We start from the raw sequence: 24,604 nt of genomic DNA on the forward strand, positions 1-24,604 counted from the left end.
TCATCTCTGTTTGTTTTTTAATTCTTCTAGGTGTTTTTTAATTCTTCTAGGTCTTTGTTAAACATTTCTTGCATCTTCTTGATCTTTCCCTCCATTCTTTTTCTGAGGTCCTGGATCATCTTCACTATCATTATTCTGAATTCGTTTTCTGAAGGTTGCCTATCTCCACTTCATTTAGTTGTTTTTCTGGGGTTTTATCTTGTTCCTTCATCTGGTACATAGTCCTCTGCCTTTTCATTTTGTCTGTCTTTCTGTGAATGTGGTTTTCTTTCCACAGGCTGCAGGATTGTAGTTCTCTTTGTTTCTGCTGTCTGCCCTCTGGTGGATGAGGCTATCTAAGAGGCTTGTGCAAGCTTCCTGATGGGAGGGACTGGTGGTGGGTAGAGCTGGGTGTTGCTCTGGTGGGAAGAGCTCAGTAAAACTTTAACCTGCTTGTCTGCTGATGGGTGGGGCTGAGTTCCCTCCCTGTTGGTTGTTTGGCCTGAGGCGACCCAGGACTGGAGCCTAGAGGCTCTTTGGTGGGGCTAATGGCAGACTCCGGGAGGGCTCACGCCAAGGAGTACTTCCCAGAACTTCTGCTGCCAGTGTCCTTGTCCTCCTGGTGAGCCACAGCCACCCCCCACCTCTGCAGGAGACCCTCCAACACTAGCAGGTATGTCTGGTTCAGTCTCCTATGGGGTCACTGCTCCTTCCCCCTGCGTCCTGATGCACACAGTACTTCGTGTGTACCCTCCAAGAGTGGAGTCTCTGTTTCCCCTGGTCCTGTAGAAGTCCTGCAGTCAAATCCCGTTAGCCTTCAAAGTCTGGTTCTCTAGGAATTCCTCCTCCCGTTGCCGGACCCCCCGGTTGGGAAGCCTGATGTGGGGCTCAGAAGCTTCACTCCAGTGGGTGGACTTCTGTGGTATAAGTGTTCTCCAGTCTGTGAGTCACCCACTCAGCAGTTATGGGATTTGATTTTATTGTGATTGCGCCCCTCCTACCATCTCACTGCAGCTTCTCCTTTGTCTTTGGATGTGGGGTACCTTTTTTGGTGAGCTCCAGTGTCTTCCTGTTGGTGGTTGTTCAGCAGTTAGTTGTGATTCCAGTGCTCTTGCAAGAGGGAGTGAGCGCACATCCTTTTACTCCGCCATCTTGAACCAATCTCTCCAGAAGCTGCAGACTTTTTAATGCCTAGGTTTCAGGACTCTCATAATGTCACTCCCTCACATTCTTTTGGTCAAAGCAAGTCACAACCAAGTCTCTTGGTATGAGGAACCAGAACCCACCTTTTGACAGGAGGAACTGTAAAAGGTTGTGGCTGTGATTTATAATCCCCCACAAACCTAAAAGTTAAAGCAAGTCATATCTAAAATTGTGTTTCTATCTACTGTAGATCTAGCTTTTATATCAATTCCGTTAGATTTGTTTATATTTAAAGCATTGGTTTGTCCTTCAAGTGCTGTCTGCACTTTCTAGTCCAGAATATTGACCAAGGATTAGCATAGTTTTGAATACAATCAAGATTTCTTAAACACCATTTGAAAACCATTAATGGCAAATTTATATTATCATTCTGAAATAATGCTTTCATTTAGTAGATTTTGTTTGCTTTCTTTGAATTTTCACTTGAGATTCCAAAGATTCCATTTGTGATTAATTTTTTCTAAATGGTACTATGGCCTGCCACATTAACCTAGATTGTTGTCAGGTATCTTCATCAACAGGATTTAATAAGTAATGTTCTCCTTTTTACTCTCGATGCCAAAATCTTGGCTCCCTGTCCACAAATGCTGAATGAAAAATACGGAGACAGAGTTTGGAGGAAGTAGAAAAGAGTAGCTTTATTCCTTTTCCCAGGCAAAGGGGTAACACAGCAGGGTAGCACCTCAAGAGCTGTGCCCCTTCCCTGGGTTATAGGGGAAGTTTGTATAGCCTGGGGCTCGTGGTCTAGGGTAGGTGATAAGGCTCAAAGTAATGAAGGTCTTGCATTTCTTTTCTTCTGCAAATTCATGGCCAAAGCTGGCATCAGGAGGCTCAGACACTGGGACTGGTGATAGTGATTATCAGCCCGTGACCTTCTTTCTGAAATGAAGAGTGCTACAAGGGAGTATAGGGGGAGAAGAAATGCCAGGTGCAAAGGGTAATTTGTATGGAGTCAGAGAGTAATCAGCTTTGTGAAGGACAAGTCTAGCTGCGAGTGTTTGTTAGTAGTAACAGCTAAAGAATAACCAAGATTGCTTAACTCTTTCAGGCCTGTTTATGTTGTTTTCCCAGCCTATTCATTGTTTCCTTATTTTCCTTGTTTATCAGAAAACAAAAGTCTCATTTCTATTTTTGCTGCAACACTCTCATAATTGTTTAGTACCATCTCCTAGTCAAAATGTTTTCACCAAAAAAGATATTCAAGCATTAAGAAATAAAGCTTAATTTTTAAAGTTCTTTTATGCTTTAATCACTTCATGTTTGAGACTTAATTTAACTGACCATATATTAGAACTTTGTTTTGTTTTTTTTCTAGATCAAAAATTTCCAAAATCCCGAATAGAGCAAATTCCAAATCCATACTATTGTACTATACCATTACTTTGTATACTATTACTTTTTGTAACTTCTATACTATTTATACTATATTGCTTTATAACTATTACTTGACTACTACTATATTATTACTTTAATGTAACATCACCCACTATCATCTAAACTTTTATATATACTATATTACAGGTATGCATTAAAACCAATGAAGTTTAGTTACTGGAAATGTAAGAACCTTTTTATTAGCACAGTCTTGCTTATTACCTCATGTCACATTATAAATATGGTACAGCAGTGGGAGAGGGTCATGGTGTTATACCATAACAGGATAAAGTCAAAGCTTGATTTGAGACAGTGGCCTATAAAAGAAATGTCCTTGAATTGAAAATGCACATCAGTAATGTTTCTTTTGAAAGCATCGATCAATATGTCCATTTAGGTTTGAATATTTTTCCGCATGTGGTCCATTTTCTTTCAGTCTACTTCAAATTACCACGCAAGGAGATTTGGTGTTCGTGCAGCCATGCCAGGATTCATTGCAAAAAGACTCTGCCCACAACTTATTATAGTGCCCCCAAACTTTGACAAATACCGAGCTGTGAGTAGAGAGGTAAGTCTGATGTCTCACCCCTACTTATAGCCTTCTGCTGATTTCCTATCATCTACAGAGTCAAGTCCAAATACTGTAGCACATCAGAATTTAGCCTTAACTTACCCTTTAAGTCTCCCTTCTACCATTTCCTCAGCTTATATGTCAAATACTGAGCTGCATATGTGTCCAGAATACACTCTTCTATTTCCCAGTTCTTTGCTTTTCCATGTGTTTTTCTGTCTGCATAGAAAACTCTTATCTCCCCAGAAAACTCTGAATTGCCTTAATTACAACCTAAATTAACTTTAGCTATTTTTCTGTTAATGTGCAATGTACATTTTCTTCTAGAATCACCTTATATTTATAGTCTACAGAATTAATTCCAAGTCATTAATTCCACGCTCTTTTCTGAATAAATTTTTATCAATGTTTTTAAACAGTAACAAAATTAACTTATTTTGATTAGCTGCTCTCCTTGCCCCATAATCTAGGGAAGGTGCTTATGAGCATTTAATATCCAGAAGGCTGTAATCAAAGAAAAAAGGGAATAATCTATTGCTTTGAAAAGGTCCTCTGAAAAATAAAGATTTGATTATTCACTAAAATAGCCTAAACTGCCCTTTTCTCTAGTTGTGGTAACAACTGGACTATCATGCCACTGCTAAAACTTCAGTCATAAATTGAAATTTTAGTATATGACATCAAACATTTTTAGACTACTGTGGCAAAATGCAGTGTGTTAAAGACTACTGTCTGAATTGAAACATTTAAAAACTCTGGCCTCCCACTTATTGCCATTTAGTCTCGTAAATTGTCTTTAGATTCACTCTTCTTATTTGTATTCCACCTCATTTCCCCTAGAAGTGAAACCTCCCCCAAATCAAAATGATACTCCACCCCCAGTTTTTTTAAAGTTTTAAAAAATTCTTTCAAAAACAGCCTGTGGAAGCAAGTGCTTTTGTGCCTACATCTGCAGAGGTGGTGGGGAAGGGAAAGCACGTTCACACAGGTTACTGCTTATCTGTTTTACTGTATTCTTAAGTAGAGATAAAATGCCAACCATAAATATTATAAGCTTTTAGTAAGTTTGAAAATCCTTCAAAGACTTCGTAAGAATTTTTTTACATTCTACTTTAACTCAGTAAAACTTCTGACAGTATGACAATGAGAATTAAATTGTTTTTAGTTCTCTTTAGTTATTTACATAAGATGGAGAAACCTTTCTTCAAATTCAATCAGGGTCTAACTAGTTATTTGCAGATGACAAATGGACTCTTATCTGTAAATAAACTACAGTGCAAATTCACTGATTATAAATGCATTAATATTTATGGCTTGGTTTAAACGTTTAAGAAGAAGCCATTTTTGTTTTATCCAAAAAGAATGGAATAGCTTTAACTGCTCTCCAAGCCTAAGTGCTTGATTTTTACTGGAGTCTGTCTATTTTTGTTCTTAAAGCAATATCCTATGTAAAGGAAGTTCGCGTGAGTATTCCTTGTCTCCAGAGAGTACTTCTCATTCAGAATAATCTTAGTTGGCTGCCAACTACAGACCTTCCAGAGTTTCATTTTCACTAGAAAGATTCCATTTGAGCACATTGTAGAATTGGTTTCTTCTACAAGAACAAAACTAATTAAGGTACTCTCTAAGTAAAGCTTGGCCAAGTTTTATGTCACCATTTTCTAAAATTACCTTTGACTCAGCTGTTCATAATTATATTAAGCTAAAATGCTTTCTTTTTATAAAACATCAAAAAAAAGTTTTCTCATGATACGGCAGACAGCTTTTAAACACTAGGTGAAACATAATATAATTCAGCAAGTATGTTTTTCTAATATACATATTATTTTGGCAACCAGTTCCTCTAATTTCAGCTAATACTTCAGTGGTTAAAAAAAATTCATACTTTCATATAATAAAACTATCTTATATAAAAGGCATTTCTGGAATCGTGCAGAGATTCTGATCTCTTTACATATTTCTTTTATCCCAAGATGCAACTCCAGACTTCTCCCCATCATTTAATATAGACACAGACTTACACTACAGATTTTGTCATCTTTTCCATTCTAAATCCTGATTTTTGTTTTCTGAATGGATACATGCATTAATGTGTGTACTGAGTGGAGTTTGATGGACATATTATAATTAATTGGAGTAGAACTACTTTCTAAAGCAACATAATACCTTCATGTAAGATTATTCCTTTTTAAAATGAGCAAAAACGGGCCTTTCTCACCTTCTGAGATGACCCACGCTCTGTCTGTGGAGCGTGTCTCTCTCTAAACAAGTCCACTTCGGGACTTCCCTGGTGGCGCAGTGGTTAAGAATCTGCCTGCCAGTGCAGGGGACATGGGTTCAATCCCTGGTCTGGGAAGATCCCACATGCTGCGGAGCAACTAAGCCCATGAGCCACAACTACTGAGTCTGTGCTCTAGAGCCCACGAGCCACAACTACTGAGCCCGTGCACCACAAGTACTGAAGCCTGCAAGCCTAGAGCCTGTGCTCCACAACAAGAGAAGCCACCGCAATGAGAAGCCTGCACACCACAACGAAGAGTAGCCCCCACTCGCCACAACTGGAGAAAGCCCGCGCGCAGCCAGGAAGACCCAACGCAGCCCAAAAATAAATAAATAAATAAATAAAATTTAAAAATAACTAACTAAATAAATAAATCCACTTCTTACCTAAAAAAAAGAAAGAACAAAAATGATCGTAAAAGGTAAGGGAGAGCAGTATCCTATTGTCTCCACTTCTGCTTTTGACTTGCCACATAAAATTATGTTGCTTAACCATTTTTTCTGGGCCTATCAGAATGATGTTGTTGTTTATTTGAATCACTTATTATATATAGATATAGGTGGCTAAATAGAGATTGTATCAAATGAAGCTATTTCATGGTCTTCTGCCTTTGTGATCTATTTTAATACAAAAGAGAATTTGGACAAACTTACCCTAGCAGTAAATTATTTATTCTCTAAATCCATGAGCTATTGATTATAGAATTCTTACTATAGTTGCAAAGTAAGAATATTAATGTTTCTTATCAGCTGTATGTGGCACGTTTTGCTTTGGCAGCAAAATTAAACCATTTTGTTCCTTTCAAAGGTTAAGGACATACTTGCTGATTATGATCCCAATTTTATGGCCCTGAGTCTTGATGAAGCCTACGTGAATATAACAAAGCATTTAGAGGAAAGACAAAATTGGCCTGAGGACAAAAGGAAGTATTTCATCAAAACAGGGAACTCTCTAGAAAATGGTAAGCAATTTATTAGAATGCTCAGACTAAAAACAAACAAACAAACAAACAAAAAATCCTTTGAATTAACCAGTTAACTCATTAGGATGCATAGGTGTGGGACTAAATATAGCTTTATTATGAAAAAGTATTAAAAATGAAAAATCAGGGAATTGCCTGGTGGTCCAGTGGTTAGGACTCCACGCTTTCCACTGCAGGGGGCACGGGTTTGATCCCTGGTTGGGGAACTAAGATCCCACAAGCTGCACGGCACAACCAAGTGGGTTTTCTGAGATAAATGTGTGGAATGCCACTTTTAAACCAAATGAGAGTGTTAAATCTCTAGACTTTAAGAGTGTGCAGAGTCCCTAAACAAAGTAATTTCATAGCAGTTTTTCCCGTAAGATATAACTAACCAGGGGTTGGATTGCCTTGAATCTGAGGAGGTTCTTTGTTTATGGTGGCCTTTTTATGTAGCTGTTAATAGAAAGTAGATTCTTTTTTATTTAGCCTCGAACATATCAAAACACTGGATGGAGTTTTTTTTTCTTTATTTCCCAAATTTTCTATAATCTGTTTATACAGTGATTACTGTTCTTAACCTTGCGGAAATTAATGACTCCCCAACTCCCTTCTTGGCCTTAGATCTTATTTTGATTCTTTTTATATATAATGAAACAAGTTTTATGACCCCAAGGTTTTTTTCAAATGAGCCCCTTATTACCTACCCAAAACAATGCCAAAAATCATGCAGATAATACACGTACTGCTTTCAGTCCTCTGTCAGAGGTGTGATTACTTCAAATGCCAGCACTGCCCTGGACCCCTGAGCAAAGTTCACCTGGATGAAAAGGTAGAAATAGAGGGTTTGCTCAAAACCCATAGCCACGTTTCATGTGTACAACTCATTAACTGCTTCAGGGGGGACAGGCTGTGGTGGAGAAGCTCTTTGTAACTTTCTCTGAAGCAAAAATGGTGGATCCTCAATGCCATAAGATTCTAACTTTACCATTGTTTGGGGCTCACATCTTTGGAGCAAATTTAGTATGGACATCAAATCATAATTTTATTACCTTACTTAGAACTCTAATGGGGTAGGTCTCTCTCTTTAAGAGAAACATTAAACAATAAACAAACATAATTTCTGGACACAGAGGCTTGGAGCAAAAGGTTTTTTGCTCTTAGTATAACTTTATTGTTTGAGGAAGTGACACACAAAGTCTAATGTCACTTTGCTTAAAATCTTACTTTGTTAGTTCCTTACTTTTCACAGGAGAAAGGAGGGGAGCCATTAAATAGTTATGTCAAAGCATCCCCTGAGGGTCTCCTATAATAATTACTTTCACAATATGTTATAAAAAAATTATATTGGGACTAAGGTAAATATTTTCATTCTCTACTAATGTTCTTTTCATTTACTATATGTCCACACTCATTATGAGGATGTGAATTTTTAATATCTGTTGCTTTTAACATATTTATTTATGTACTTTCCTCTTCATGTATTTCATATTCTTAAGCAATTTAAATAGTTTAACTTTTTTTTTTCATATATAAGTGCCTGTGGGCTGGACTTTCAGGCATGTCTGATTTCACATTATGCCCAGAGAAGCTGTCAGCAGTGAGTTGGAGTCATGGCAGGTGGTTGATATATCTTCCTCTAAAGTCCAAGGGATTTTTATGCTGTTTGCCCCTTTTCTAAAAGGTGCAGTCTGTAAAGAAATAAAATAATAATTATTATTATTTTATGTTTATTCTCTCATAAATCTAGATGGTGCCAGGCAATGTAAAAAACTAAAATACTGTACTGTATACTTTTTAGCACTTGCCATCCAGATGGGATCTTAATCCTACTGTTTCAAATTATAAGAAACCTTACTTTTATATGCTGATCACCTCAGTTATGAGGCTTATAAAGATATTTCTTTCAGAAAGCAAATAAAAAACCACTTCAGCAGTTGGTTGCATAGCCAGGCCTCACAGAGAAGTAGACAGATTGAAACGATAACTACACCATTCAGCAGCGGCTCTAAACAATGAACCTGAAAACAGCATGCTTTGCTTTCTACTGTAGTGTCGTACTATCAGTGACTCACCTGAGGGTAGTGTGATAGAAGCATGAGGTACAAAACATGGCATAAGGAACTGCAGAAGGAGGTTGTGAACGTGCCTTACGTGGCCTGCAGGTTTTCCGTAGCTCTTTACCTTGACTTTCACACATCTAGTTGGGAAAAAGAGGGTCCAGGTAAATACCATTTCAGCTGTGCCTTAGTGTTAATCCCCCTGAATTGCTCTGCATTTTAAAACCAGATAATGGAAAATGAAAGGAACTAAAGTACATAAATAACAGCTAGTGTAAGTTTGAAAATAAGGCTTGTTTTGTATATGGCCTGGGAATTCAGATTTGGAAAATATCTGTCTGTAACTTAATTCATATTACATACTTAAAAATTTGAAACTAATTAGGTGTCTGTCATTTTATTTATATTATCTTTATAAAATCTTTCGAAAAGGCCAACTTCATTTTTTAAGTATATGTGCCTTGAAACTAGAAATTTAATTTTTGCATCTGTATTTACCTTAATTTGGAAAACATTTATATGTAATAAAATTATGAAATGGATGAGAAAGCTCTGTTGTTAATCTTAGTTTTTATAAATTTTACACTTCAACTGATTTCTCTTCCATTAAGCCTGGAAAGTAAAGTCTTCAATAGATTTGTTCATAAGGACATTTTTAGTATCTGTATAGAGTTAAGTGTATTTCACAGTTCATTTATGAAAAATGCAACTAAAATGAGATAATAACCAGATTAGTTTTTTTACTGTACTTTTTAATATTAATATTAGTTTACTGCCTTTTGATAATAACAAAGGCTTCTCGTTCTTAAACTTGGACCATGGTTAATCTGATTAGACCTTAAGAATTTATATATTTAAAGAAATATAACTTCCAGAAGTAATTTCTATTTATTTCAAATGTGCTCTTAGTAAAAGTGATACTTTATAAACAAACAAGTCAAAATTAAAATCAGCATTTGAAAGAAGAAAATTCAGATTATTTAACATTTGAAAAGTTCTTCCATGAATGAAAAAAATTTTTAGGCTTTTTTCCCCCTCCAAAAGCAAAATTTATCTTTCAGGCATAATTGCTCTATGTTGCTTAATGCCTTTTTCCTTATTCCTAAATTCTAATTTAAGAAGGTTCTTTTTTCCCTCTAGAGATGAGTAAAGGAAAAAAACCTTTCATCTTTTTGAGAAAAAAGTACTGTGAATCTAATTCCAATTCTGGGTTTCAATTAATTTCAGTACAAAAATTAGTGAGATTCACATAAGATATTTCGTTTTAAAATGTATACAATGGAAATGGATAATATTCCTTTTAAGAAAAACTTAGAATCAGTGTTTTCTTTGGTAAACAGTTAAAAATATAAATGCTGACATTTCTGATCTTGGTTCTTAGAAAGAAAACTAAACTAGATTTGTTTTGTCTTTAGAAAGACTGTAGGGAAACCTAATTTGTGAAGTATGTAATTTTTAAAATGAAGATGAATTACTGTTCCTGTTTCTAATTTAGATAAACCAGGGAAGGAAGTTAATAAACTGCATGAGCAGGAACGATCCATCTCTCCTCTACTTTTTGAAGATAGTCCTCCTGATTTGCAGTCCCCAGGAAGTCCTTTCCAAGTGAACTTTGAAGAACTGAATAATCTTCAAATACTCCAAAACTCAATTGTTTTTGGAACATCAGCTGAGGAAGTGGTAAAGGAAATTCGTTTCAGAATCGAGCAAAAAACTACACTGACAGCCAGTGCAGGTACTTAAAAGGATATTGATGGTTCCAATAGTTATAATTTTCAGACTAGCTAACATAGTGTAATATTAGTAGTTTCTCACTGTAAAGTATAGAGTAACATTTTACTTAGCTGTTTTTTTATTAACTTCTGACAATTCACCTATTCAGAATACCGTGAACCTATAGGTAAATTGGAATTAAGCACAAAAGCCCATGTGTCCAAAGCAAAAACTTATCATAAAGCTCATGTAGCTATCTTTTTTGAAACACAAAATATATTTTAATTGGTTTTGGACATAGTACTTTGTTTTCCCTTTGAAGACTTACAGTGCAAGAGAGACCACAGATGACCACACAAAATATGGATGAGACAGGAAAAAACACGAACTAGCAACATAGCAATCTAGGATCATCTGGTGAAGGGAAAAAGAGCTTTACATATACCAATAACTCATGAGGGTATCACTGTGTCTTAGCATAGAAACTGATATTCATGAGGACCCTAGATTATCTTAAGAAAGCCATAGTATGATTGGGTTAGTCTTTTCTTCCTATGCCAAAGCATGAGAATAAGTAATAAATTTTAGAAAGATGTGTATAAAAATTGAACTATTTGATGATCATAGTTGAATATACCTATTTCAAGTTATCTTAATCATTAAGACACCTAGAAATTATAAAACACCTCTCTGAAAAGGGGTAATTTGCTTTGTGAGTAGCATAAAAAAGGATACACGCATTTCATTATCATTGTTTTAAATATACTGGAAACAGAATCTTTGATTTTTTTTTTCTTTATGTGGATAATCTATACAGAAGACCTTTTCAAAGAGTAAACATCCATCCTAAATTATATGCTCGATCTTTTCTGTAAGACAGCCCTGTATTCCTACTAAATATAGTAAGTAAACTAATAATATCACTTAAACTCAGAAATTACTCTTAGACTTTAAAATACCATGGAGATTTAAATATTCCTCATTTCTGCTGTCACAATAACTAATACAATTCCTTTTCCTAAAACCATAGCAAGCCCTGGGGAGATAGATAGTAATCAAATGTTATTTTTAAAGTAGCATTCCACATCATTTCAGATTTTTGCATTTAATTTTTTTTCTGTGTTGTTATCACATATTTTAAAATCATACATATCATGTTCTTTGAGTCATCAGAGTGTTCTTCTTTTAAGGCATTGCACCAAATACAATGTTAGCGAAAGTATGCAGTGATAAGAATAAACCAAATGGACAATACCAAATTCTTCCTAATAGACAAGCTGTGATGGACTTCATCAAGGACTTACCCATTAGAAAGGTGAACTTTTATGCAAAATTTGTCATCTATGTATATACTCGGTGTTCTGAAGAAATACTATTTAGGATGATAGTAATCATTCTTTCAGAAACTTTTAAAAATGATAGCTAACAAGCAAGAATGATAACGGATGATTTAATTTGGACTTGAAGAAATCTTTCTGTGAAATCCTAAAAGTGAGGTTTAGGAAGCTTATCTGTTGAAAAGTTTGTTGAAAAGATTTAGAATTTTAATTGTTTTTGACCAGAAAAAAAAAACCCCAAATACTTTACCATCTTTAAAATAGTAAAATGATCCCTCAGGAATTATAGAAAGGGTATATTTTATTATTTTTTTTACAGTTTCTAGATTGTTCTGCATATATATGCTTTTTAAAAAATAATAATTGCACTATACACTATTTGATGTTCTAGGGCTTGCTTTCCTGACTCAGCATAGTGTATATTAGTGAATCTAAATAAACATTTTCAACGCTCAGAAGAAAGGCTATATCAAAATATATAATGTCTAATGACTCCTGAATAGCTTAGTATATATAAAATGTAGCTATAAAGCGGTGTTTTCCAATGTATTTTTAAGGTATGAATGGGTGTTCTGTTAAAAAACGTTCTGGGGTCAAAGAACTTTGGAATGTACCACCCTTGGTGGGTCACAAGAGATATTAGTTTATTGAAGGTTCATAATTCTTACAATACAAAAGTTCATTTAAAGTTTGTTTATCCTAGAAACAGACTCATAGTTACAGAGAACAAACTGGTGGTTTCCCGAGGGGAGGGGGTGGGGAGTTGGGCAAAATAGGTAAAGAGGATTAAGAGGTACAAACTTGGAGTAATAAAAAAAATGTCATGGGATGTAATGTACAGTATAGAGACTATAGTCAGTAATATTATAATAACTTTGTATGGTGACAGATGATTACTAGACTTATTGTGGTGATTGATTCATAACGTATATAAATGTTGAATCACTGTGTTGTACACCTGAAACTAATATAATGTACGTCAACTATACTTCAATTTTAAAAAATTAAAAGGGAATAAAAAGTTGTTTATCCTACCATTCCCCAAGTTTATATGACCACAGAACTCTTTTTTAAATGCTTTTTAAAAATTTCATGGAATGTAAAATTTTTAATTTTCATGGAACACTAGTTTAGGAAATATAGCCAAAAAGTAACTAAAGCCGTTCTCTTGTGTGACTTTTGAAACTAGGCACATTATTTATACATTTTATTAGTTATAAAATGTATGATGAGATTATAATATCACTTCTTATCTTAATTTTAAAATGTATTAATGATAAATTGATTCTTTTCTAGGTTTCTGGAATAGGAAAAGTTACAGAGAAAATGTTAAAGGCCCTTGGAATTATTACTTGTACAGAACTCTACCAACAGAGGGCATTACTTTCTCTCCTTTTCTCTGAAACATCTTGGCATTATTTCCTTCATATTTCCTTGGGTCTAGGTTCAACACACCTGGCAAGGTATCTGTATTTATAATTATTCTGCTTTTTCTTTATCATTTGCTGAAATAACAGTTTTCACCATTGAGATAGAGACTACAAGGATAACATGTTTTAAATTTCTTTTAGGCTAGCTCAATTCAGAATATAATTTTTGAATTAGAGTCAAAAGATTGGATGTGAGAGAAAAGGAAAAGAGGAGTAAAAAATCACTCCTAGGTTGTTGGCTACAGCAGTTGGATAGAGGGATAAGAGGAATGATGGGTGCTTTCTTTTCTGTACCTGCCTTGTTCTTTGTTCAGAACGTAAGAATACTGGTGATCAGATTGTGGAGGTAAGAAAGATGGCTCATACTCCAGAACTCACCCTTTAAGCAAGTAGACTTAACGATTCTTTGAAAGCCCTCATGAACTACCTGTATTTCTTCTCTTTTCCAGATTTGTAAATGATTCATTCATTCAGTACTGAGTACTTTGTGTTAGGCACTGTTCAAGGCACTGGGGATAATAGCAGTAAACAAGACAAAGTCCTGCCTTCATGGAGTTTGCAGAGTAGTGTGGGAAATAAAAAGTAACCAAATAAACAAATGGAGAAAATAAGGCAGAGTGGGGGCGTAGACGTTGACTTGGGGGGTAAGAGATAGGGTTGACAGCGGTTCTCCAGAGGCAGAGACCTGAAGGGGCCAGCCATGCAAAGATCTAAGAGAAGAGGAAACGGCTAGAGGAGAGGCCCTGTGTTTCCTCCCTGCCACTCTTTCATCTGGGTCTTAAAAAGAAGGATCCCAGAGCTAGAAGGGTACACTGTTCAGGGTGGGTGAAAGGAAGGCACTAAAAACTAGAATGAAAATTAACACTGGGCACTATTTTTACCATTTTATTATCATCTTGTTAGCCTGCCCTCAGAATAACTCTTTTATATTCATATAGTTAAACTAAAGGAAAACAAGAAGATTACTGAGGAGGCATATAAAATAAGTTTGATTAACCAATTAGACCTGCTAAACCTTACAGAGATTGCAAGGCATGTGCTATTATTTTTCTCATCTCTCCGTGCTCCTCGTTCTTTCAAGTCCAGGTAGCTGACTTTGATCTTGGGTGGATATAATGAAAGATAAGAGAAAGACATCACAGTACTATAAATAATCCAGTATATGAAGGCGATGATAAATAAAACTTTCTTCTTTAATCCAAAAATTATCCTCTTTTTATTTCCATAGTGCTTGAAAACAATATAGTTTTTAATATAACATAGCACATATTAACCTGTGGTAGAGATGGAGGTAATGCTTTTAAGTGAAATTCATAGGTAATTTTTAACAATATAAAATAGCAAACTTACCTTCCCTTCTATCCACATTCTCTGTTTCCCTAATTTGCTTTATTTTTTAATCTGTAGTACTTCTCCCCTTCTAACCTGTTCCATATTTACTGCTGTGTTTATTTGTCTCCCTCCACTAAGATATAAGTTTCTTTATAACTATTTTTTTTAACATTTATTGTATTTATTTATTTGGTTGCACTGAGTCTTAGTTGTGGCAGGCGGGCTCCTTTGTTGTGGCGTGCAGGCTCCTTAGGTGTGACACGCGAACTCTTAGTTGTGGCACGCATGTGGGATCTAGTTCCCTGACCAGCGATCGAACCCAGGCCTGCTGCATTGGGAGCACGGAGTCTTAACCACTGTGCCACCAGGGAAGTCCCTAAGATATAAGTTTCTTAAAGGGAGGCACTTGGTCTGTTTTGTTCATTACTGTTATCTCCAAGGCCTAGAACAGTGCTTGATTCATAATTGGTTTGTGAAATATTAGGAAAATGAATAATCTACATGTCATTTCAGCTTTCTGGTTTTAACTACTCCTACCAGAGCAGCTAGAATCCAACCAAACTAGGTGGTTCAGATTTCCAATCATCATCCTATTGCTGTATGGCAAATTTTGACTGAGCTTCTATAGAGTGGTGTAAGTGAATAATAAATAGGCTATTATTAATGTACTAGGCCAAAAACTAGATAATGGATATTAAATTATTTAAAATTTAATTATATCTTATAACTGCAAGCCATTATGCTACTACCTTCTGTTGGTTTTTGTAAGTTGTGATTTTTTATATTCAGGCTTTTAATAGAAACAATTTATAATATCATCCTGTTTTCAAATTTGTTCTCTTTGATAGATGTAGACTTGATCCATCACACATGTAATTATATTAGCATATCTTTCTACATTCTTTGGTGATAGTTTTATTTTTAGATTAAAAAACTCACTGTGTTTCATGATGTATAAATTTTAATCTAAAACATTGAGATCTCTAAAGGGTAACTGATGTAAACTCATCTTGGTTAACTAAAAGAAAGTCAATCTTCTTTGAGAAAGCAAATAAAAGCTTTTTTTTTTTTAATTTCAAGGGATGGAGAGAGGAAAAGCATGAGTGTTGAGAGGTAATGTTTTGTTACTAATTATTCATAATTTGTATTATTTTAAACTAATTTTTAATTTTTAGTAAAATATCACTGAAATTTAAAAATCTATTTGCAAACCAAATAACAATTTTCAGCAGTTGACACTCCTACAGTAAATATTGCAGTGCAATGCTTTATTATCTTTGCTTGCTATGTTCTCAATGGGAAAAAATTTAACTGCAGTTATTTTTTTAAATGTTGGTTTTGTTCCTATTCAGTGAAAACCAAGCATTTTAGGATTCTAAATCTTAATTTCTAGGCTTATTTATAAGAAAAATTATACTGAATAGTTATTTGGGAAATTTAAGAAATGATGATGGAAATTCTTCCTGAAGTTCTTCAAATATTGGTGAATAACCACAGGCATCAAATAGTAAGATACTGATCAACGAGAGCTTAGGGGTGATCTAGTTCAGTGGTTTACAATCTTGTTTGAAGTCAAATGAAATCTTGATGAAACCTTATTGTTTTGGGAAATATGTCATTGTTTGAAAAGCCCCTCGCTTATCTCCTCAAAGAACCAAAGTTCCACTAAGACATTTAAGAACCACGGACCTAGTATAAGGTTGTGTTCATTTTGCACGTATATTATTCATGATCAGAAAAGCTGAATGACTTTTTTTTTTAATTTTATTTATTTATTTTTTATACAACAGGTTCTTATTAGTTATCTATTTGATACATATTAGTGTATATATGTCAATCCCAATCTCCCAATTCATCCCACCACCTCCACCACCCACCCTTTTCCCCCTTGGTGTCCATGTTTGTTCTCTATTTCTGCCTTGCAAACCGGTTCATCTGTACCATTTTTCTAGATTCCACATATATGTGTTTATATACGATATTTGTTTTTCTCTTTCTGACTTACTTCACTCTGTATGACAGTCTCTAGGTCCATCCACATCTCTACAAATGACCCAATTTCATTCCTTTTTTATGGCTGAGTAATATTCCATTGTATATATGTACCACATCTTCTTTATCCATTCGTTTGTCGATGGGCATTTAGGTTGCTTCCATGACCTGGCTATTGTAAATAGTGCTGCAATGAACATTGGGGTGCATGTGTCTTTTTGAATTACGGTTTTCTCAGGGTATATGCCCAGTAGTGGGATTGCTGGGTCATATGGTAATTCTATTTTTAGTTTTTTAAGGACCCTCCATACGGTTCTCCATAGTGGCTGTATCAATTTACATTCCCACCAACAGTGCAAGGGGGTTCCCTAGAAAAGATGAATGACTTTTACAAGACAACACACTCAGTAAATGACTTTGATAAATATTGCTGTTTTAGGCTGTGATTTACATAAAAGCAATCAAAGGAAGAGAGGGGGGAAAAGCATCCAAAAGTGAGATAGTATCGTCCTATTTAATGATTTTTTCTTCTATTTTGTCTTTTGTTATTGAGAACATTGCTCGCTGTACAAGAATATTAATATTAACTAACATTAATATTTCTTAAGAAAGGGCCACCAAACCAATAGAAAAAAGTGAACAAAGATCTAATTAGTTAACAGAAAAGACGGTGCAAATGGCTTTATAAACATGTGAAAATAATCTCAGTCTCCGTATAATTTAAGAAATTCAGATTGAAAATTCTCTGAGATAGCATTTTTCACTAACCAAGTTGGCAAAGATGCACACTCTATTGACAAGACTATGGGAGTGAAAAAGCTATTAAACTCTAAAGGAGGGTGTACTAGTTTCTTATTGGTGGTATAACTAATCACCACAAATTTATTCTCTTACAGTTTTGAAGGTCAGAAGTCCTAAAATTAAGGTGTCAGCAGGGTTGCATTCCTTCCAGAGGCCCCAGAGGAGAATCCATTTCCTTACTAAAAGCTTCTAGAGGCTTCTTGCATTCTTTGGCTCACGGCCCCATTCTCTATCTTCACCTCTCACATTTTGTCTTTCTTTGACTCTTACCCTCCTGCCTCCTTCTTACAAGGACCCTTGAGATTACATTGGACCTACCTGGATAATTCAGGATAATCGCCCCATCTTAATTTAACCACATCTGTAAAGTTCATTTTACCATGTAAAGTACTAGATTCTGAGAGATTAGGATTTGAACATGTTCGGGGACCATTATTTTGCCTACCGCAGGGGGCAAGCAATTTGGCAGTATCTATCAAGATCACAGATACGCATGTACTTTGGTCCCACAGTCCTTTTTCTAGGCATTCATTCCACTGGTGTAATCACATGTCATTTTACATGTATACCTGGTTATGCACTGCAATTTTTTGTGTGATAGCAAAAGATTGGAAATAAGTTTCTACAAATAGAGGATTGGTTAAATGATCTTACATCTTTAAATTAGAATTTATGCTGCCATATAAAAATGAAATTATTTACTTATAGGGAACTCTCACCAGGATGAATGAGAAAAGCAAAGTGGTAAATAATGTATCTAATATTCTACTGTTTATATAGGGGAAATGTTTGCTTGTTTGCTTTTATATGCATACAGTATTCTAGAGGAATAAATAATGAATAGGAAGCTGGCAATATTGGTTGCCACTAGGGAAGAGAACTGGGTAGCTGGGAATAGTTAGAAGGGGGACTTTTCACTGAATGACTATTCAGGGTTTGCTCGGGCTTTTTTACTGGTTACCCCACTCTCTCTTTAGTGTCTTTATGTTAATATGACCTTTCAATACCCTTGTGCAGATGAAGTCACAAGTTCTACATTTAATCTTACCAGCCCTCCATTTCCGGTTGCCTATTAGATGACTTTATGTAGGTGCCACGAACCAACCCCTTAAATCTACTTGAAGATAATTCGCTTACAGAAAATACACATGCAGTAATTGGAATGTTGTTCTCATTTGTACTTTCTTAAGATAATCCTCTGTAGCAGAGTCTGTATACATATGTGTCCTAATGTTTTGTAAGTTTTGAGGGCCTTATCCTTATATGTTGGTGACTTTAATCATCTTTTAAAAAATATTGTAGAGAGCAAATGTACCTTTGCTAATCAGTTTAGCTATAAACAATCTTCCATTATTTAAGAAGATCTTGGATGTTTTTACTTAATCATATCTTAGTTCATCTGAAAACTTTATTCTGTACTGTAGAAAATATAACTTAATGCTAGGCCATTTACATGTACTATATCATTTCTAAAGTATACTGAATTGTAGTTTACTTTGTGCACCAAAATCATTCTTGCCTTTCTAGGACATTCAGTGAGATAAGTAAAGCAGAAGAACAGTACAGCTTGTGCCAAGAACTTTGCAGTGAACTTGCTCAAGATCTGCAGAAAGAAGGACTTAAGGTACTTTATTTTTATACAGTGTTCTTAGTTTTCTAAATTTTTAATAGTAAAAAGCTACCTTAAACCAAGAGTTAGATTTTACATTGAAATACAAATTGGGATGTGTCAGAAAAGAGAGTTCTTGTCTTCAGTAGAGACAAATTGAATTCTGACCCTTATCTGAGGCCTATGATGAGGTCATTTTATGAGAAGCAACTTACGAGGCTGGAGTGATTCCAATATAATTCCAGAGAAGTTTATATTACCTTGGGAGTGCATTTGAATAAGTTCAAAATCAGAGTTATATTGGCAGTAAAGAATAAGGGATAGGAAAGGATTTCCCTAGAACTGTGCTTGTTATAAATGCCTTTCCAATTATTCTTTAATGTCATTGTCAGGTAGACAGTGACCTTCTGGAATAGGCATTTTGTTTCAAGGCCTTAATCCAGGTTGCTTAACACATTGAGAACAAAACCTGGAAGGCTTTGAACTTTGTATTTTATAATCTTCACTCACAACAATCCATGTTTAGTATTTTTCCAACATTCTCAAAACAGAGGTAGAGTTATTACAAAGTATAATACAAAAGCAATAAAAAGTTATTACAAACAAAGGGATATCTGATGAATATTTTCTTATAATCCTTCTCTGTTATACCTTAAATATATAGAGAGTTCTTTTTTAAAAATTTTTTAAATAAACTTTTAATTTTAGAATCATTTCAGATTTATAGAATAGTTACAAGGATAATATAGAGATTTCCAGTATACCCAGTTTCCCTCGTTATTAACATCTTATATTATCATAGTACATTTGCAAAACTAAGAAACTGACACTAACACATTTCTGTTAACTAAATCCAGACAGTATTTTTGTTTTACCTGTTTTTTTCCATTCATGTCCTCTCTTTGTTCCAGGGTTCAGTCCAGGAAACCACATTGCATTTAGTTGTCATGTCTTCCCAGTTTCCTCTAGTCTGTGACAGTTTCTCCGTATTTCCTTGTTTTTCATGACCTTGACAGTCTTGAGGGATACTAGCCAGGTATACTGCAGAATGTCTTCCAATCTGGGTTTGTCTGATGATTTTCTTATGATTAGACCAGGGTTATAGGTTTTTAGAAAGAATACCACAGAAATGAAGTATCCTTCTCATCACATCCCATCAGGGTATATGATAGCCACATGATGTCACAGGTGAGAATAACCATCCTCACTTGGTTAAAGTAGTGTTTGCTAGGCTTCTCCACTGTGAAATTACTATTTTTCCCTTTCCATACTCTGTTCTTTGGAAGTGAGTTAATAAGCCTAACCTACTCTCACAACCTCCAGGAGGTAGCAAAATATACATTACAAAATTTACTGTTTTAACTTTCTAAGTATACATTTTAGTGGCATTAAGTACATTCAGATTGTACAACCATCAACACTTTTGATCTCCAGAACTTTTTCATTATCCCAAAATGAAACTCTGTATCCATTAAGCAATAACTGTAAAGGAGTTCTAACACATAAATTTAACATAATATCTGGCATATAGTAGGCACACAATAAGTGTGAGCTGTCCAGAAGATCTTTTCAATGAGGTTCCTTCAGAAAGATTTTTTTTCCTATCTTTTTAGGTACTGAATTAACCTCAAAAAAAGATTCAGTAAAAAGAAAAGTAATCAGTTAACTTTGCCCTTTATATAAAAATCTTTTATAAAAAGTCAGTTGGAGAGGGAAGTAATAATTACTGACTAAAATGGGATTTTTAGATTACTTATGGATTTCAGTTATTCTTTATGACAATTTTCATTACCATGGTTTTTTTTTGTAATTGTAATAGTTTATATTTAATGCCGTTTAATATATGTCAGGCACTGTTTTAGGGTCTTTATTTAATGAATGTTGATCTTTAACATTGAATGATCTCAACCCCAAAGAATTAAAATTGTAAGTTTAGTGTTTTGCCGTTGTAAGACCTGTCAACTAGTGTGTCATTGGAGTTCTTCCTTCCTAGAAATTTCTCTTATATAGAAACTATTATATGATGCAGTTGACAAACATAGGGAAGGGAGTGTGGATACAAAAACTCTATGATCAGCCCCTAGACCATTAAAGATTGAGTCATTATTTTATAACATAAGCCAAAATTGTGTTTGTTTTTGCTGTCTTTCATTAGTGTTTTGTTTAGGCACAGAGGGTAGGGCAACAACTCCTCCTCCTACAAAAGCTCCACGTTACCATGTTTTGTAAATAATTGATTATACTTCCGTACTCTGTGTACACAAGAGACCTTTCTGAATTTTTCTAACCTGTAAGATAACTTTTTTCTGGAAGTTAAAGAGCCATATATAATAATGTATTCTGTTTGTTACAGGGTAGAACTGTTACCATTAAGCTAAAGAATGTGAATTTTGAAGTAAAAACTCGTGCATCTACAGTTTCATCTGTTGTTTCTACTGCAGAAGAAATATTTGCTATTGCTAAAGAATTGCTAAGAACAGAAATTGATGCTGATTTTCCACATCCCTTGAGATTAAGACTTATGGGTATGACTTTTCTTCACTTGTTTTTCCTTAAATCTGCTAGACTTTTCCAAAGAATCAACTTGGGAAATATTCTCACCTCCATTTTATTTCTTAAACCTGTCTAGGAAGTTGTACTTATGCCACTGCCATTTTTCTTGATTCTTAGAACCTGATGCATGTGAAGCCATGATCATTAGTTTAATTCCAGTAAGAACCAATTAAAGTCGTTCTTTTCCTTACTACTTACAGAAATCCTTGGGGTTAGGTATCTTTCAAAATTTTAAACTTTTCAGATTTTAGAAAACAAATTCAGTGCATGTTGAGTATACTATATAATACTCCTTTGGGATCTGAAGCAGCACTTCATGATCAAACACATTATTATTTCTGTAGCAAAACAAAAAAATATTCACACTGAGTTGTAAAGACTCTAAATAGTCTCACACCAATCTTGTCATCAATTACCATTTGTTGCTTACAATTTTCAGAGCTTTTTGGATTTCAGAATTACAGATAAGGGATTGTGGCACTATAAAACCACATTTCTAGCCATCACGTGGTAAAAAAAGACAAACAAACCATGTTTCCAAAGTGAACGAGTGAGAGAATGTTTAGGGATAAGCACTCCAAATGCCAACTTTACTGCTAAGAATGGGTCATTAGCCATACTTTCACATATGAAAGATAGCACACACTGAAGTCAATTTGAAAAAAGTATGTTAACTAAAAGAGCTAAAGAGTGGATGTTAATAGCAGCTTTATTTATAATTGCCAAAACTTGGAAGCAACCAAGATGTCCTCCAGAAGTAGGTGAATGGAAATTGTGGTACGTCTGGACAACAGAATATTATTCAGCACATAAAAGAAATGAGCTCTTGGAGTAGAGGGTGGGGGAGAAGAAAAGAAATGAGCTGTCAAGCCATGAAAAGACATGGAGGAAACATATATTATTAACTGAAAGAAGCCAATCTGAAAAGGCTACATCCTATATGATTCTAATGTATGACATTCTGGAAAAGGCAAAACTATGGAGATACTAAAAAGATCAGTGGTTGTCAAGGGTGGGGGGAGGGAGGAATAGGCAGAGCACAGAGTATTTTTAGGGCAGTGAAACTATTCTGTATGATGCTATAATGGTGGATACTTGTCATTGTACATTTGTCAAAACCCATAGAATGTACAACATCAAGAGGGAACCCTAATGTAAACTATGAACTTTGAGTAATAATGTCGTGTCAGTATAGATTCATTGATTGTAACAAATGTACCACTCTGGTGTAGGATGTTGATAGTGGAGGAGGAGTGCATGTGTGGGACAGGTAGTATATGGGAACTCTCTGTACTTGCTACTCAACTTTGCTGAGAACCTAAAATTGCTCTAAAAAATAGTGCCTATTGCAAAAAAGGGAGCTAAAGAATCTATGCAATTGACTCCAATTAGTTACTCGATATTTAATGGTATCATGTGTCAGATATTAACTGAAAGACCTATATAATCATGCTAACTCCAGTAGATACTTACTATTTAGTATACCCAGCTTTATAAAGAAAGTTAATTTCTACTCATAATACCACCTTTGAAAAAGCATCCTTTAATTCAGAAAATACAGTGTTGCCTATTATTTTTGGCTAAATAGCCTTTTTCATATATGTTATAATAGTACTATGCAAAATGTCTTTATTGAATTTGAAATGGATTAATTATGGTTGGTTTAATTTAGGGGTGCGGCTATCTGGTTTTCCCAGTGAAGAGGAGAAGAAACACCAACAAAGGAGCATTATTGGCTTCTTACAGCCTGGAAACCAAGCCCTGTCAGCCACTAGGTGTATACTAGAGAAAACTGACAAAGATCAGTTTCTAAAACCTCTAGAAATGGCTCATAAGAAGAGTTTCTTTGACAAAAAACGGTCTGAAAGGAATTGGAGCTACCAGGACACATTTAAATGTGAAACTGTAGATAAACAAAGTTTACAGACATCACAATCCTTCCAAGTTTTAAAGAAGAGGATGAGTGAGAATTTAGAAACATTGGAGAATTCAGATAACTGTCATATATTTACCTGTCCTGTTTGCTTCAGGGAGCAAGGAAGCATCAGTCTGGAAGCCTTTAATAAACATGTAGATGCATGTCTTGATGGACCTTCCATCAGTGGAAACTCTAAAATGTCCTCACGTTCACATGCTTCCTCTACAGAAGTGAACGAGAAAGAAAACGTACATGATTCTGTTTCTCTCTGTGAGAAGCAGGATTATGAAACTCATCAGAAGAATACAGAGATCACATCAGTAGATTCTGTAGAGTTGGCAGAGACTACTGGTAATCCATCTAATAAAGAAGGTGTAGATGCTCTAAGTAATAAGCACAGCAAAGAGGAATGTTCTAGTCTTCCAAGCAAATCATTTAATATGGAACACTGTCCTCAGAATTGTTGCGCTGTTTCACTGGAAAATGAAGATGTTGCATCATTAAGAAGGAAAGAGCCCCTACAACCTTATTTATATGAAGTGATCAGTGACCAAGTCCTCGTTTGTCCTGTTTGTAACCTAGAACAAAAGACTTCAGATCTTACCCTATTCAATGTGCATGTAGATGTTTGCTTAAATAAAGGCATTATCCAGGAACTGAGAAAGGATAAGGTTAATCCAGTTAACCAACCCAAAGAAAGCACAAGTACTGGTGAGTTTACAGTTATTTTAAAGAACTTGATTTTCTAGGAATGTTTTATTAAAATTGAGATTGTTGTTAAATCTGAAACATACCTTGAAAGGGATAGTTCATGTACGCTGCCATTTAGGAAAATGTTAGTTACCTTACGGTGGGTTAGAATTAGCTGAAGACATTAGATTTTAAATTTTGGGAAACCTCTGGTTTGGGCTTGATTTAGCACAGAATGAACTCAAAGGTTTAGGGAGCTGAGTGATCTAATCAAAACAGAAATTCCTTCAGAGAACACTTGCCAAGGCACAGTGGTAAATTAACTATAATTATATAGCCAGAAAGCCTCTTTAACTTGTTTTTTGGTAGTTCCGACTCTAACCCAACTTCAAAATCAGCTGTAATACTAATGAAACAAGTAAATTACAAAGAAATTATGCTATAAATTAGTTTCTGGTATATATAAATTCGAACAATGTAGTACTAAGGAGGTTTTTATTATCTTTAATCAGTCAACCTTAAGTCTTTAAATTTTTAGAAAGCTTTTCAATTATTTCATGTTATTCATTGTGGAATTTCTTCCCTCTAAAGATAACTCAGGCAAAGTACAGAAGATTGGAACAAAAGCAAACAGGTATGGCTAATTTGAGTTTTAACAAAGCTGGCTCTGAAATTGTTATATTTTGAGGTCTGATTTTTAAGAAATGTTAAAATTTGCTTTTAGAAATCATTAAGTAAAAGTTTTAAAATCAGTTATTTGCATAAACAATTTTTTAAATCTCTTCATGCATTTTATTATT

General features: G+C 34.8%; 1 protein-coding gene across 3 annotated transcripts in view; it reads left to right on the forward strand.

The window, feature by feature from the left end:
• The window catches only part of POLK (DNA polymerase kappa), a 78,341-nt gene that overhangs the window by 49,257 nt on the left and 4,480 nt on the right, over window positions 1–24,604 (forward strand). For 2 of the 3 annotated variants that reach the window (XM_082375970.1, XM_082375968.1), the window contains 10 exons: window positions 2,993–3,124; window positions 6,216–6,369; window positions 9,925–10,164; window positions 11,333–11,457; window positions 12,776–12,942; window positions 15,322–15,354; window positions 18,562–18,658; window positions 20,997–21,168; window positions 22,869–23,825; window positions 24,396–24,438. In XM_082375970.1, coding sequence (XP_082232096.1) covers window positions 2,993–3,124; window positions 6,216–6,369; window positions 9,925–10,164; window positions 11,333–11,457; window positions 12,776–12,942; window positions 15,322–15,354; window positions 18,562–18,658; window positions 20,997–21,168; window positions 22,869–23,825; window positions 24,396–24,438 — 2,120 coding nt within the window. The remainder of the gene's footprint in view (window positions 1–2,992; window positions 3,125–6,215; window positions 6,370–9,924; window positions 10,165–11,332; window positions 11,458–12,775; window positions 12,943–15,321; window positions 15,355–18,561; window positions 18,659–20,996; window positions 21,169–22,868; window positions 23,826–24,395; window positions 24,439–24,604) is intronic. The other variant, XM_082375969.1, reaches the window with a different exon arrangement.

The sequence above is a fragment of the Balaenoptera borealis genome (assembly GCF_965194805.1).
Source record: "Balaenoptera borealis genome assembly, chromosome: 2".
NCBI lineage: Eukaryota > Metazoa > Chordata > Mammalia > Artiodactyla > Balaenopteridae > Balaenoptera > Balaenoptera borealis.